Genomic DNA, 13,901 nt, shown 5'->3' with positions numbered 1-13,901 from the left:
ACCTGGCCAGCCTAGAAAATGCCTGAATATGAACAATTGGATTCCTTTCTTAAAAAATACTCTTAATCTTCTCGTTTGATCCACTGCATTATTATTTTCCTTTTTAGCTTGTCTCTAAAATAATTATTTACCAAATTGAGAGAAAATTGTCTTTAAAAATATTCCAATCCCCTCAAACCCCTTCACTGCATCATCCTCCTTTTGCCTCCCAAAGAGCAGACACTTACTTTTCCTGTGGAGAAACTCTGCAACGAGGGCTGCTACGTGAACATAACACATGGCTGCCTGCAAAGTACAAAGGGAAGTTATTAAAATGTCATCTGTAAATCTGTCTCTGTTGTGCACCATGTTTTTAGTTACATGAATTACCTCTGAAAAGTCTCCATTTTTTACGTGTATCTTTGCCATACTGTCCAGCCACGTTTTCCGGAGCTCTGGGGTACTTGCATAAGACTTGGCTAAACTGTACTGCAGATCTATCAGCATTTCTGGATCCTTTTCATGTTCTTTCATTTGAGCAGTAGCCATAAGCACTGTGCGGATTCTCTTTGTCAAATCTTTGACTTCAGAAGGAAAAGCAGTTGCCTGACAAAAAACAAATCTAATTAGAAGATAATACAGAAAATACAGGCTTTGCCAAGGAAAGACTGTCACTAAGCTTTTAGCCAACACTCCACGTACCGCCAATCTGGAACTGCTGAGAACATGGGAGATAAGACTAATTAGCTGTTCCTTTTTGAACTCACACTGCATACAGTGTACAGTGTTTCATACACAAGTAGAGGCATTTCAGTTGTGGCACACACACGGCCAATCTCTCCAGGCCATGTGCAGGATGCCAGGCTGGCTGTTCCCATGATACAGTGAGTACTGCGGCATCTTGAGGAACTGGCCCAAGAGCAACACAGAAGTGCTCCATGCATGCAAATGTCCCTGGATGGAACTACAAACCACGCCTCCAGTATTTTTCATGTTATTCAACATCTGGCTTGTTAGGCTCTGATGTGGTCACTCTTCCATTCCTAAAGCACTGACAGCATCTGTAGAGCTCCCCACCGTAGGAATGCAATAGAGAAAGAAACACAGGCTCCGATCTGGTTCCGTGCTCAGAGCTGGGACACCACTGAGTAAACGCAAGGCTTGACTGGCCAAGTTTTATAATCTCCTACGACACAAATCCCACTTCTTTTCTGAGCCCTGCTCCAGGGCTGTGCAACATGCTTAGGAAATAACTTTACTTAAAGTTGAAATTGCCCTTGCAGTAACATGCACATTTTTTCTTGTCCTGCACTCCATACCTCTGAGAAGAGCTTGACCTTGTCTCTATAACCTGCCTGCTGTGGAAGGCAGCAGTTAGATCCCCCTTTGGCTTTCTCTCCTCCATGATGAGCCTGGTTTACATTCCCTTTCCTCAGGCTCCTGCTCCCTAGCTGTTGCTGAGGCTGTGCACAGCACCCTCTCCAGTGTGTTGAAGTGACTCTTGCACTTACATAAATACATAAACTGTGTATAACGATCGTCTCGCAATGTAAATTATGAGCAGCAAAGTATGGCTCAGTGAAACCCTTATCAACATCTGTGCACAGAAAAGAACTGAGGCTTTTACCAGGAATATCCTAACTACAGATTTTTTATATCACAATTAAACACCATTCTGCCTTTAGGTCATGGGATAGTCACGGAAGTGCAAAGACACATTCTCCCATTTTCCCCTATCCTACCTTGGCAGTGTGCAATGGAGGAAGCTACAATTGCTCAGTGGGTTGGGTACAAACTACTAATCTTAGTGCATAGACAGACAATAATTTTCTAAAGAAATGCAAGCAGTAATCTCCATAAAAGAGTGCTTTCTTAATGTTACTGACACTCAGTTAATTAAAATTAATTCCTGCTAATTATTACCTTCAGGCAACAGAAGCATCAGACCCTCCCTTGTCATTTTCCTCAAAGCTGGAAGTTCCTGGACATCCTTGCAAGCAGCACACTGCAAAGTATAACCTGAGCTCCCTCCCCTTGGCGTGAGGCCTCGTGGATGGATCATAACCTGCCTGAGCAGCTGGCCCTGCTGCTGTTGGCATAACATTATTATAAGCCCATTATGAGCTTATAAATTACAGTTCCAATCATTAGCCCTACCCTTAATCATGGCTTCCTGGAGTCTGTCCCCAGCCTTGCTGACAGCACACAATGGGATGTAACTCCTTCAACTCACCTTCATAGGCCTGTCACTGTTTGCAAAGTTGTTAATGATGAGCAAAGAGTCCTGAAATCTTGTCCCACCGCTGAGTGCCACATCTGCTATCAACTGGCTCACTGCAATTATTATCTGTTGGGACAGAGTAGGGGCTTTATTTAAACGAGCCCTAATGAGTTTTATTGTCACAGTTAATAAAATGCTTGTAGGAAAACATCACATCCCTCCCACAATGTAAGCGGCAAATGGAGTGCCTTTGCTGTGACGTCTCCCAAGGACAAATACTCCCCAGAGGTCCAAACTGCTTTGCTGAACAGAACAATGCAACAATTGGAATATGAATCCCTGTTTGTATGTTAGCTTCCTTCTTCTGTGATTCATTACAACCTGGAAGGTATTCATCTGTCCCACTAGGTTATCTAAATTTGCTTCAAAAAGTAATGATGTCAAAAAAGCTGCTCCAGGGAAATCCCTTTTTCTGCCTCAAAGGCAGCCGTCCTTTCCACCCCATCCCAGTCAGCCTCTGGGGCAGAGATGTCTCTTGTGTCTGAGACTCTTAAAAACTCAACAACTTGGAGTACTTGATGGCAGTATATTTTATCCAAAGCTGCCTGGGCCAGCCACTGGAAAGAGGAATGAGGTAAAGCCTGGAAAGCAAGATGATTTTTGTTCATATGGCAACAGCAAGATCCCCTTCGGACATGAGGTGACAACTGCTGTATCTGTTCATTAATTCTGAGGTATCCTGCTCTCTAGCTTTTCTCAAGTCACTGACCTGAAGATGTGTTCTCAGGAATGTTTTCCTTTTGGTGAACTCAAAATTATTTCTCATCAGGAGATACAGAAGAGCGGAGGCTTCGTTCCTCGTGGAGGACACCTTGGAAGTGCAACACTTCAGGATCTCATAGCAGAGGGCAGCACACATGTTCACCCTTCCCTTGAAAAATGCTGAGGGAAACTTCACAAGAAACATGCAAATATTAGAAGATACATCACTAAATGGCACCCACAGGGCTCAGATGGGCAGGAGCACAGGGCAACACACTGAGCCCGGTCAGCCTCAGTAAAACTTCTGCCAGCATTCTGAGCCTGAAAGTATTTGTGGGAATAAATTTGGGGAGGGAGCACCACAATGAACTGGAGGGGAGGGAGCACCACACTCAGCTCCCTTCCATCCCAGCCACAGTGGTCTGGGAACAGAGAAGCAGAACAAGGAAGGGCTTTGTGCTGGCACGCAACCGCCTCTGCAGGGACCTGCTGGAGAGGGGTGATGCCAACATTTCCTCAAGGCAGTGGAGGCTGTTTGGGCATTACACAGCAACAGTCTGCTCCTTCTGCACTCTGCTCCTTCCTGCTACACCTGACAATGAGCCCCAAGGAATTCCTGGCACAAAGAGGCAACCATGGTTTTACCTTACCCCACAGCAAGACGGGGTCATGCTCAGCAGTGGGTTTAGCCCACAGCTGGCCACAGCAGTGGCTCCTGGTGCCAGGAAACCTGCTGGAGATTTGGCCAGGTGCTGCCTGTGGCTCTCCTGGCCAGAGAACACACTGGGAAGAGCATGAAATGGCCCATGTGTGATGACTGTGAACACTGAAGGAGCCCATTTCTGATCCAGCCCTAATATGATGGACCAGAGCAGGAGTCAACACAGCAAGCAGCTCCCAGGGAGGTCTCAGCACAAAAGGGATGTGAGGGTAGGACAGTCACAGGGGCAGGCAGGACAGGGGGTTTCCATCATTCACATCCACATGTCTGAGCTGCTCTTTAAGGCAAACCCCTCCTCTGTGCATGTTTTCCTTTATAACCTTTAATTTAAAACCATTGCCAAGCATGTGTGTATGTATTTATCTGCAAGTAATGCTCTGAACAGAAGGATTCAGTTGTTAAGAAAACCTAGAGTATGAAACCAGAATGGTCAAGCTTTTGCTAGTTCTTCCCAACTGGTCAATCAGAGTCAGCTTTCTTCCCGAATTCTCAGCACACATGCATGCAAGCAGGATTCATTTTAAAACCAAAACCAAAGATGCAAACAATTATAGAATTTTTTTGTTCTTTGCTTTCTTGCAACATCTCTTTTTTTTTTTTTTTTTTTAAAGGTCTTTTGCCTATTCTGTAACCGGATGTAATGCAGAAGGAAAGCTATTTCTAAGACAGAGTTTGGGATGCGGAATAAATCTCAGAAGGTTTTTTTCCTCCAGCAACCATTTGCTGTGACCCCAGATAAGAGGGGGATTTTTAAAATTGTAATTATAGCTACCATAGAAGCCCATAAAAATGACAAATTGTCCACTCTAACCCTGTCAAAGGCATAACTCTCTTTTGTAACTCCTTGGAGTTACAGAGTAGTGCACCTTCAAACAAACAAACTTCAAAACAAACTTGCAGGAACACATGCCATCCTTGCACTTGTCATGAAATGCAGTGACCACCCACACTCACCCCCCAGCCACTTCAGCCCTTAGAAGAACGCTTGAGAGGACTTAGAAGGAAGTCTGGGACTCGTGTGGTTGTGGAGTTGGCAAAGAAAACACTTCCTTATAGATACTATCTGCTGGGCTCATATCTTGCTCTTACAGAACCAAAACGTGTCCTGTTATAGGGGAAATGTGAGAAATTAGCTGAATCAATCTTTCATATCTTTTAAGACCCATGATGCCAAATTGAGCGTGGATTCAGGCTGGCATAAATCCAAGAAAACAATCCCACTGCCCATCCCTGCAGTAGCCAAGCACGCAGCCTGCCTTGCTGTCATCGGCATTTTGGAAAGCAAGTGTGGACCCCCTGAGGGGCTCCAGGCTTTGAAGGATGACAGCGAGATCAAACTGAGCAGGTGTTCAGGTTTGGCTTCACGTTTAAAAAAAACCTCCCAGAAAATGTGCCGGGAAGGCAAAGAATGTCTCTTATGTGCTATAGGCACAGAACAAATATTTCTGGCCAAACAAACTTCTGACTATTAAGAGGAAAGGTGGGGTGTGTGCAGATCTGCATCTGGATAGACCTCGAGGCTACGCAGATGACAGGCACGCAGAAAACTCAACAGAAAGGTAGAGCAAGAAACATGCACTGGACCCTGCAGAAAAACTGAGTGATTCCTGCCAGTTGCCAATCTAGCAGGCTTTAAGAAACCTCATGGAAAAACACCTTGCAGAAGAACACACTGTCTGGAGGCAGATAGGGAGCCAGGAAGACTTCTGCATTTCTGCTTCTTTCACGTGTTTGCTTAGCACAAGCCAATATTCAGCCCTAGATTCACACTACCTCTTAGCTTTGCTGTCGGGTTATAGTAAAACATACCTACAACAGACTTTTTCCACCTCTGAAAAACAGTTTAGCAGCCTTTTTATTTAATCAGTTTGCTCGGCAGCTAGTGCAAGAGCTCCTTTGGAAGTTACTGTTTGCTGCTTATCACTCACATACTGTGCTCTGCCTGGCTGTAATCTCCCACCACATGGATTTTCCTCATTAATGAAGTGTTGTGTCCACAGGATTTCAGAGATTTTAATTAACTTTGTATTCATGATAAGTGTGCAGCTTGGAAGGAATGGTGTTTGCATGTACATCGGGTCTTGAAAACGTACTTATGAGAAGTGGCAGGTTTTGACAAGCACAAAGAGAAATGTCATCACTCACTGTTCTTTTGTAGTTTGCTGTGGCTTCGTCACTGCTTGAGCTGAGGGGTTAAACAGCCTCACTGCCTACCAGGGCTCAGAAAAGCATGGGAAGAAGTTCAGCAAGTACCTTCTTTCAAATGCAGTGGGTGAGGAGCTGCCTGTCAGAGCAAGTATTATTCAAGCAATAGCACTGTCAGCATAGTCAGTTTGGGGCAAGATTCAAGCACAGATACTAATCTTTGTGATCCAGGCAAGTGAGGGAGTTCCTCAAGATTTCTCCTTTTGCTTCCTGATATCCACCAAATAATAAACAACTAGGGAACTTCACTGACTTAAAAAACAGACCAGGTTAACTTGTTTTCTAAAACACATCTCCAAAATATTAGGAGTTTAAGCATACTGGCCTCTTCTGCTGTACCTGTAACTTCTACACCCTTATTGTCATGTATTACATACCTTGCTAATGAAAGCTCTCAGAGAGGCAAACACATGCTTAAGAGCTGCTTCTGACTGCCCATTTTTGAGAAAAGCCAGATGAATATCAAAAACCTTCTTCATAAGTGGATTGTGGCCATCGTTGCTTAAAAGCTGGGTCTGTAAAGCAATGAGAGGATTTACTTCACAGAAATGTTGTGCCTGAAGCTGGAAATAACAAGAGATAATTTTGCATAATTAATCACATCAATTCTTAAGCCAGATAAAGAACAGGGCCTTCAGTAAAAGCACAACCAATAAAATGTCACAATCACCACAAACCTACAGTAGTTAGAGCCTATTTTTATAGCAGAGAATAAACAAAAAATATTTTATCACTTTTGCATCACTAATTCCAAAACGTAAGTCAATAACCTGTACAACTTTCACTGGTTGCCTAGTTATTTTATATAAAACATGCTGTTAACAACATAACTATCACACTGCTTTTTTTCCATTTCTTTTTATTTGCCTATTTGACTATCACATTTTTTCACTGGATAGATTCATAGCTGTAGGAAACCAGTACACTTCCCTTGTTCCCTGCAAATTTTGCATCTTCCGGAGATATGGTAAAATGGAGCTACTTTTCTTTTGACACCTTGTGGACACCTTGTCACAGGGTAAGTTTAGGATCCAGACTTTTAAACTGAGCTCATTTGCTCTGGTAGAAGGAGCAGCACCAGCCCTGTTGCTGCAGCACAGGGCCCACTTCTGTGCAGGAACACCCTGTGACCATAAAAGCGAAGCAGAAGCCCACTAAAGCGGAAGGGAATCCAGTCTGTCCTGTGGTTTGAAAATCACACTGTTTTGCAGCTCAGCCATATTCAAAAAGAGGCAACTGAGAAAGTCAAGCAAGTTTTAACCCTTGCCTGAAAATCCTTTTGCTGCTACCAAACTTCTAAGTAGTAATTTAGTGTATTCACCAGGATGGCTTTTTGGCTCCACAACAGAAGCAGAGGCTATGATGACATTTCTCTTCATGTTGTTCAATCTATCTAAAAAGGAATTCTTTATCGTGCTTGCTCTGAAATCCAGAGTTGTTCTTGTGACATTATGCAGACACGTTGCTACACATAGGACTCCTCTGACTACACTTTAGGAAGAGCACTTCTGGAACAGTATTTCAATATTTTGCTGCCAGTCTGGGGTTCTCTTCACCACAGAGGCTTTGGTTTTTGTAGATGGTAATGACTGCCAGAACCATGAATCATAATATGAAGGGAAAGTACTGGTCCTCTCTGCACTGGTAACCACAGTTGGAATGCCTCAGCCCCAGAGACATTTATGTGCAGGGATTCAAAGAAATTTGGGACTTGCTTCTAGGAATTCACGTCAGAAAAGAGTGACCATTCTAAAAATGCTGGACCTTCATTTCCCTTTCTTCTAGTCCTCCTTTCTACATGATGTACATTTCCTCTTATTCTATTTTTGTAATGTTTACAGTCATGGTATAATAACTTGCAGTTTTGAAGAAATGGCAAGACTGCATAAGGGCATAATTACTCTAAGACCCTGTGAAACACTCGGTGTTTTGAAAAACAAACAAGTTGTAAACAATTTGCTTTTGTAAAGCCTTCCATACTCTTCTGCTCTAGGAGAATGGGTCACCAAAATCCACACACATACAGAAATACAGTACACTTTTCTACAACATTTTTGATTTCAGTGCTGACCTTGAAACTCTGAGTGAAAAAAGAGATGGTGTCTAGGACAGTCAGGCACACTTCGGTGGCAATATTGCCCTCCAGTAACGCCTGGTGCACAATATCTGCTTCTGAGGTGCCTGCATCTGTGGGCAGAGAGAAAATCAGGAGGAAACAGTGTTCAATACTCCAACTCCCACAAGATCTAAACGCTGATATAGAGAAGGTTCTTCCCTCGCACTTCATTGGGTTTGAGAGGTGAAGCAAGAATATCAAGATGTTGAAGTTGCCAGCTCCATTCAGAGAAGCTGCCTCAGCCTGGTGCCAAGAGAGAAAACCATTATTAGTATTACCCCTTAATATCACTGTCTTTAAAGCCAGACAGAGAATGAGGTGTCCAAGTTGTCTCCACGAAGGGGAAACAGCAAAGTGCTTCAATGGGACAAAATTCACCCACATGGCAAGGCTTAGAGCAAATCCTGGCACAGGTCTGTGCAGGGCAGCTCTCCTGCCTGCCCTGCTCACTATCCAAACCAAGGTGTTGCCTGCACACACACTCAGCCAAGAAGTTGAGCCAAAAGGAAAAAGTCACAGAAGTCCTAAGTCACAGAAGTGATTTCTAGAGGATTGGCTTAAAACAACACCCCCACCCATCTAGGAGTGTTGCAGGGAGGAGTGGTGACTGCTGTAACTCCGTAGAGTTTGAGTATTCTGAGGCAAGAAGCAGCAAGTGGAAAACGGTTGCATGGAGTTTTTGTCACGCTAAGGCTCCATGACCCATCCCACCCTGCTGCACGTACTGTGGTTGAGTGTGAAGGAAGTCTCCAAGCTGCCCAGATGCTGGAGCCGCACCCCGGCTCTGCTGCGGAGCGCTGGCATCGTCTGGGATTTTCTGTCTGCTGCCGTGTGCTTGGATAACCAGGCATCGTGCACCCTGCAAGGAGAAGCAGACACTGCGGGTTTGGACCAGCAGGAGCGGCCACACCACGATAGGATTACATGAGGCACCAGGATGGAGACCTCCTCCCTCCAACACACTAATCTGGTTTATCCTGGACAATCCCAGTGGGACTGACCAGGTTGCAACGATGTCGCCTGCTCCAGATGGCCCTAGAGCTACTGCCAGAGCAGTGCTGCTGCTCAGGAAGCAGGGAGGGAGCTGTGAGTCGTGTCTCACCTGCAGCCGGCTGGGGGGGACACTGCCAACCTGCGCTCGCCTGGGCCTGGGGATCGCATGCAGGAGCTGGAGGGGAGGGAAGGGGCAGGGTGCTGAGGTGTGGGGCTCCTGCTCACAGCATGGTGCTGAGCAGAGCCCCGGCCCCACGGGTGTCCTGCCAGCTGGGGTTTGCCCAGTGTGGGCGTGCACGTGCCCTTCCTGCCCTGGCTGTGGCAGGGAGCACCGGGATGGCCCCCGCACCCTGGCACCTGATGGAAGAACGCAGTACCTGGCAATATTCCTCTTCCCCACGTATCTGAAGTGAAATAAACACACCCTAAGAAGAAAGCAAAATATGTATCTGTTAGAGATCCTGCAGATCAGGAACGATACAGAACATTTAAAATCTACCCTGTCCTGGCCTGCAGACACACTCCTCTGTGCACGAGGGTTTGGGTCTGTATTTACAAGTCACTTGACCTCACACTCGTGGTTTCCAAACCCTGTGGCACAGCCCTGTCTTCTCACCCATCTGTTCCACCAAACCCACTGCAATGTGGAGGCTGTGCTGTCAGCCCTGCTCGTTCACACATGGTGGGACACAGCCCAGACCGAGCACAGGGCACTGCCTCTTCATTTCACTTGTGCCACTTCACTTCACTTCACTTGGTTCTCCTCAGAGGGAGAGCATTTCACTACAACTGGACAGACACCTCTAGCGTTGCACAGAGCAGTGAGTGCACTGTGGTCTCCTCGTTAGCCAGTGCTGACCATGTGAAGGTGCAGTGTTTGAACAGCCACCTCATGATACTCACTCCAGAAGCACAAGGACATTGATCAGCTCCTGGGGGGAGAATTTGTTCCAATAAGCTAAAAGAGTATCTGAAAGAAAAAGAAAAGCAGCGCACTGAGATTTAAAATCTCAAAGAGGGACCTTACAGACCAAAACTGCCAGTGATGGTCCCTTGTGTTTCTGGCTGCCCCCAGCGAGCAGGAGTCACCAACCAACCTTCAGAGATCATCTTCACAATGTAGAGGTAGCACATCAGAAGCGTCCGGATCTCAAACTGGTCCAGCCGGCTGCAGTGTGACACGCTGCTCCTCATGGAACTTCTGCGGACCTGTTGGGACACAGATGTGACAGGGAGGACCATGGCCCCGGGTCCCTGGGCTGTGCCCAAGCAGAGTGTGGGGCCAGATGCAGCGTGGGCACAGCAAACCCGGCACACACCAGATATGCTGCCATTCCTCCTGCCCCCCAAGCTTGAGCGCCCCACAGCACCACGTTTTGGAGACAGCTCATCCTTTGGGGTTGCTGCTGATCCCGCCTGGAAATCCCGGACACATGACTGAACGGTTCTCTGCCCAGAAAAACAAATGTCTGGGCAGGGAAATGAGGTCTTATCCAGCAAAACACACAACAGTCTGATTTCACTTCCCCTGCTCTCTGCAGCATCTAAACTCCCGGACGTTTTTAAAGACAGTTCTTGTAACAAAAGAGTTCCTTGGCTATCACAGTTTAAAGCGAGAATCTAACTTTCTGTTAAAGGCATACACTTCAAAACAAAATGTCAGTTATTAAAAAAGGAGGAAATTTCAGATTAAGACTTTTTTTTAACTCCTGATTTTTGCAAGTGTTCCGGTTTTCCTCCTACTAAGTGATTTAGGCAAAATAAATGAAATCCTATTGGTGAGTCAATTTATGTGGGAAAGCCTTGAGCACTGTGTGGTGGGAAATATGACTTTTAAGGTTATACCAATTTTATTTTGGATTCTCTGTGTTCACCTTAGCCGTATCCTCCAACAAATGGATACAATTAAGCCCTAAGCAGGATACTTCTCCTAAAACTGTGCGTCAGATGTTTCGAGAGTGATCCACAGACCTTATTTGCTGTTTATTTCGGGACAAGCTGTGGATGTGAGTCATAATAAAGCAGAAATAAACAATCATTTTAGAGTTGGAGATGTGTGCTATAGCCAGAGCTTTGCTACTGACCATGCCAAACTATCAAGTTAACACACAACTCACTCCAGGGCAGCAGCCAATGAGCAACTTGTCTGCCTCTGCAGAGCAGCACTAAGCTGTGCCCCTTCACACGGCATTGCTTTTACGTTTTGTGGATATTGCATTCCCTAACAGAAAGGCATTTTTCATCAGCTCTGAAAAGTGTACCTTCAAGGGCACAGACGAGGAAGCCTGGCCATGGGGGAAGAGCTGAGCTTGCAAATGATACTGCTTTCTACAAACCCCACGAGCAACACTGAAGCACATGCTCAGGGCTTTGCTGAACAGTGTGATAGTCAAGTGTTTGGCTATACTTGGTCTTGTAGCTCTGTGATTTATGAAGGAGAGCTTGCAAGGCCCCACCTCTGCTAAGCATGTCAGGACGCAGCCAAGAGCCCAGATAATCTTTGCCTTGCAAGGGCCAAACTTTTTGAAGATGCATCAATGATTCACGCCAACCCAGGCGTTTGGAAAGCGCCTTGAGGAAAACCAGGGGTTGGATTGCACAAATACCTGATTTCCATGTGTGCAATCTGCCAAGAAGGAAGGCACACCCTGTCCAAATAGTGGGGTCAGAGTTCTTTGTGGAGTGACCGCACTCACCTTCTGCAAGTTCAGGCCTGTGGTTATTGGCCTGTGCTGTTTTTTCATCAAACAGCTCATCTTAAATCAGCGGTCACTGGTAATCTCACATCAAAGTGCTTTGTTTCCCAGACATGCGTGGAAACCAGTTCTCAGCACCAGACACTGGTCTCTGGCCAGGCTCAGACCCATCCACACACGGGAAGCATGTCTGAGTATGGATAAATGCACCATGGGAGCAGAGATTTTCCACACAGATTTTGCCTTTCATCTTTAACAAGTAATTTGTCAACAGTTCTATTTTTGGTTCGGGGATGTTTGAAGAGGGAAAGCATACCAGACCAGTGACTCTGACCTCCTCTGTTAAACATCAATCTGTTTGTTTCCAAACAGAGATATCTATAAGCCGGCTTTGGAGAGCGTTGACACAGGGGACTCCTTTCGCCTCCCCCTTATTTAACACATCCCACAGACTGTTGCAGTGAGAGCGGTTTTTTCCAGCTCCTGATACATTACATTTTCGCTCTGATCCGGGGAACTGGTTGCCCCCTCCGAGTTCAGGGATCCTTTTGAGTCCTCTCGTTTTATTGCATGGCCATTTGGAAGGGTTGCTCCACAGGCTGAAAAAAAAAAAACCCAGACCCCACAATTAAGCCTTTTGTACCAGCACTTGTCGCTGCAGCACAGACAGAGAGTGGAGGACACAATTCAGACAGCACTGGTGGGGCTTGGCAAAGCCCCACGTCAAAAGGTGCAAAAAGGACAAATCTGGAAAGGACAGCTGGGGTGGCACCATCGCCATGGAAAAGCATGGAGACTCTGTGAGGTCTTTCAGGAGATGACTGTTTCGGGTTTGGCGTAATGGGGTTTGGGTTTTTCGGGCTGCTAACAGTTGTGTTTAAAAATAAATGGGAATGCTAAAATTTATAAAAATTAAATTTACCTGGATCTTTGTCTGCAATCAGGCTGGATCTATTTGAGGGGGATGGAAAACTGCATATGAATTCCTCCCTGGATGCCTGTAAAGCAATATAAGGTTTTTGTGACCCAAAGAAGGTAACACTCATTCTCTTACAGAAGACAATAACGCAATACAAAAAGGCAAATTAGAGCAGTTTTTAAAAACAACATAGTAGAAAACAAAAATCAATATTTTTTCTTCCATAACAAAGAAACAAAGACTTGAGGAGGATTAGAAAGAATAGCAGAACATATTAAAGTCACAGCAGTTGTTTTTTCCATTTCGTTTTTCACCTTTTGAATTGAAATTTTGAATTGTTTTTCTCAGGTGTCTTATTTGCTTTTCTTTTGCCCCAAACAAGGAGGCAATTCTAGTCTGCAGGGCTAAGGCCACTTGGGAACCACACACAACTCTGAGGCAACTCCCCGTAACAGCTGCTGGAGTCCAAGGTTGAGTCCCATGTCAACTTGTTGCACTTGGAGGGATTTACCTCACCTTAGGACACTACACATACTGTACAGAAACATGTTAAACATGTTAAAAAAGGGAGAGACCTTGTACCCAGTTCTGCAGACAGAACTAAGTCACAGAAAAGCCAAATTAAAAGAAACAAGCACCTTACAGGCCTGGGGGAGTGGAAAAACACGCTTATTTCTAAAGCTGAGCCTGGCTGCAGGCAGTGGAAGTTGCACAGGGGGTGTGTGGGGACAGCAGGGGGGGCAAAGAGGCATCACTGGGCTTTACTCACAGGGCTGGAGGCGGATGCACAGGAATAAAGTGCCTCACGACTGGCCACGCGCTGGAGGTTCTCCAGGAGCACCCCAAAGAGTGGCAGGTACAGCTGGGCAATTTTTGCCTGCTGGTTCTGAAAACAGAGAGAAAAACATAGGTAAAAGCCCAGGTTTCCAATGGAGTCAAAAAGGGAAACTCTTGAGCCAAAACACATGTACATATATAAGTGTATTGACACGCTGTATGTGGTGTCTTGAGGACATCTGTCGGTTTGGCTTCTCATCTCCAGTTCTAAAGCTGCCAGGGAGGTTTTATCCTTCTAGCAACAAGCTTGGGGCACTCGGGAATTTTGGAGGTTAAGCAACATTTCCAGTCATACAGGATGTGTGACAAACTAAATCCCGGATTTCCTAACTCTTTGACTGCTACTTGATGTACATAGCTTGATTTTTAAGTACAACACCTAGGAGTAATGGAACAGAAACATTTGCTCCACGCCTGGTGCTGGCTATTGCTTCCCATAGGGAATTCTCCAC

The 13,901-nt window shown here is 45.5% G+C and overlaps 1 protein-coding gene across 7 annotated transcripts in view; it reads right to left on the bottom strand.

Moving 5' to 3' along the window:
- Positions 1–13,901, bottom strand: part of DOCK11 (dedicator of cytokinesis 11) — a 77,839-nt gene that overhangs the window by 13,084 nt on the left and 50,854 nt on the right. For 4 of the 7 annotated variants that reach the window (XM_050310226.1, XM_050310228.1, XM_050310227.1 and 1 more), the window contains 14 exons: positions 13,382–13,498; positions 12,616–12,691; positions 12,189–12,292; positions 10,095–10,206; positions 9,901–9,967; positions 9,375–9,422; positions 9,107–9,172; positions 8,730–8,863; positions 7,960–8,075; positions 6,266–6,403; positions 2,970–3,152; positions 2,213–2,326; positions 370–585; positions 228–285 (listed from right to left, as the gene is read on the bottom strand). In XM_050310226.1, coding sequence (XP_050166183.1) covers positions 228–285; positions 370–585; positions 2,213–2,326; positions 2,970–3,152; positions 6,266–6,403; positions 7,960–8,075; positions 8,730–8,863; positions 9,107–9,172; positions 9,375–9,422; positions 9,901–9,967; positions 10,095–10,206; positions 12,189–12,292; positions 12,616–12,691; positions 13,382–13,498 — 1,549 coding nt within the window. The remainder of the gene's footprint in view (positions 1–227; positions 286–369; positions 586–2,212; positions 2,327–2,969; positions 3,153–6,265; positions 6,404–7,959; positions 8,076–8,729; positions 8,864–9,106; positions 9,173–9,374; positions 9,423–9,900; positions 9,968–10,094; positions 10,207–12,188; positions 12,293–12,615; positions 12,692–13,381; positions 13,499–13,901) is intronic. The other 3 variants (XM_050310229.1, XM_050310231.1, XM_050310230.1) reach the window with 1 other exon arrangement.

The sequence above is a fragment of the Myiozetetes cayanensis genome, unplaced genomic scaffold (genome assembly GCF_022539395.1).
Source record: "Myiozetetes cayanensis isolate MyiCay16 unplaced genomic scaffold, myiCay2020 scf15, whole genome shotgun sequence".
In the NCBI taxonomy this organism is placed as follows: domain Eukaryota; kingdom Metazoa; phylum Chordata; class Aves; order Passeriformes; family Tyrannidae; genus Myiozetetes; species Myiozetetes cayanensis.
This window is presented reverse-complemented; position numbering and strand designations above follow the sequence as displayed.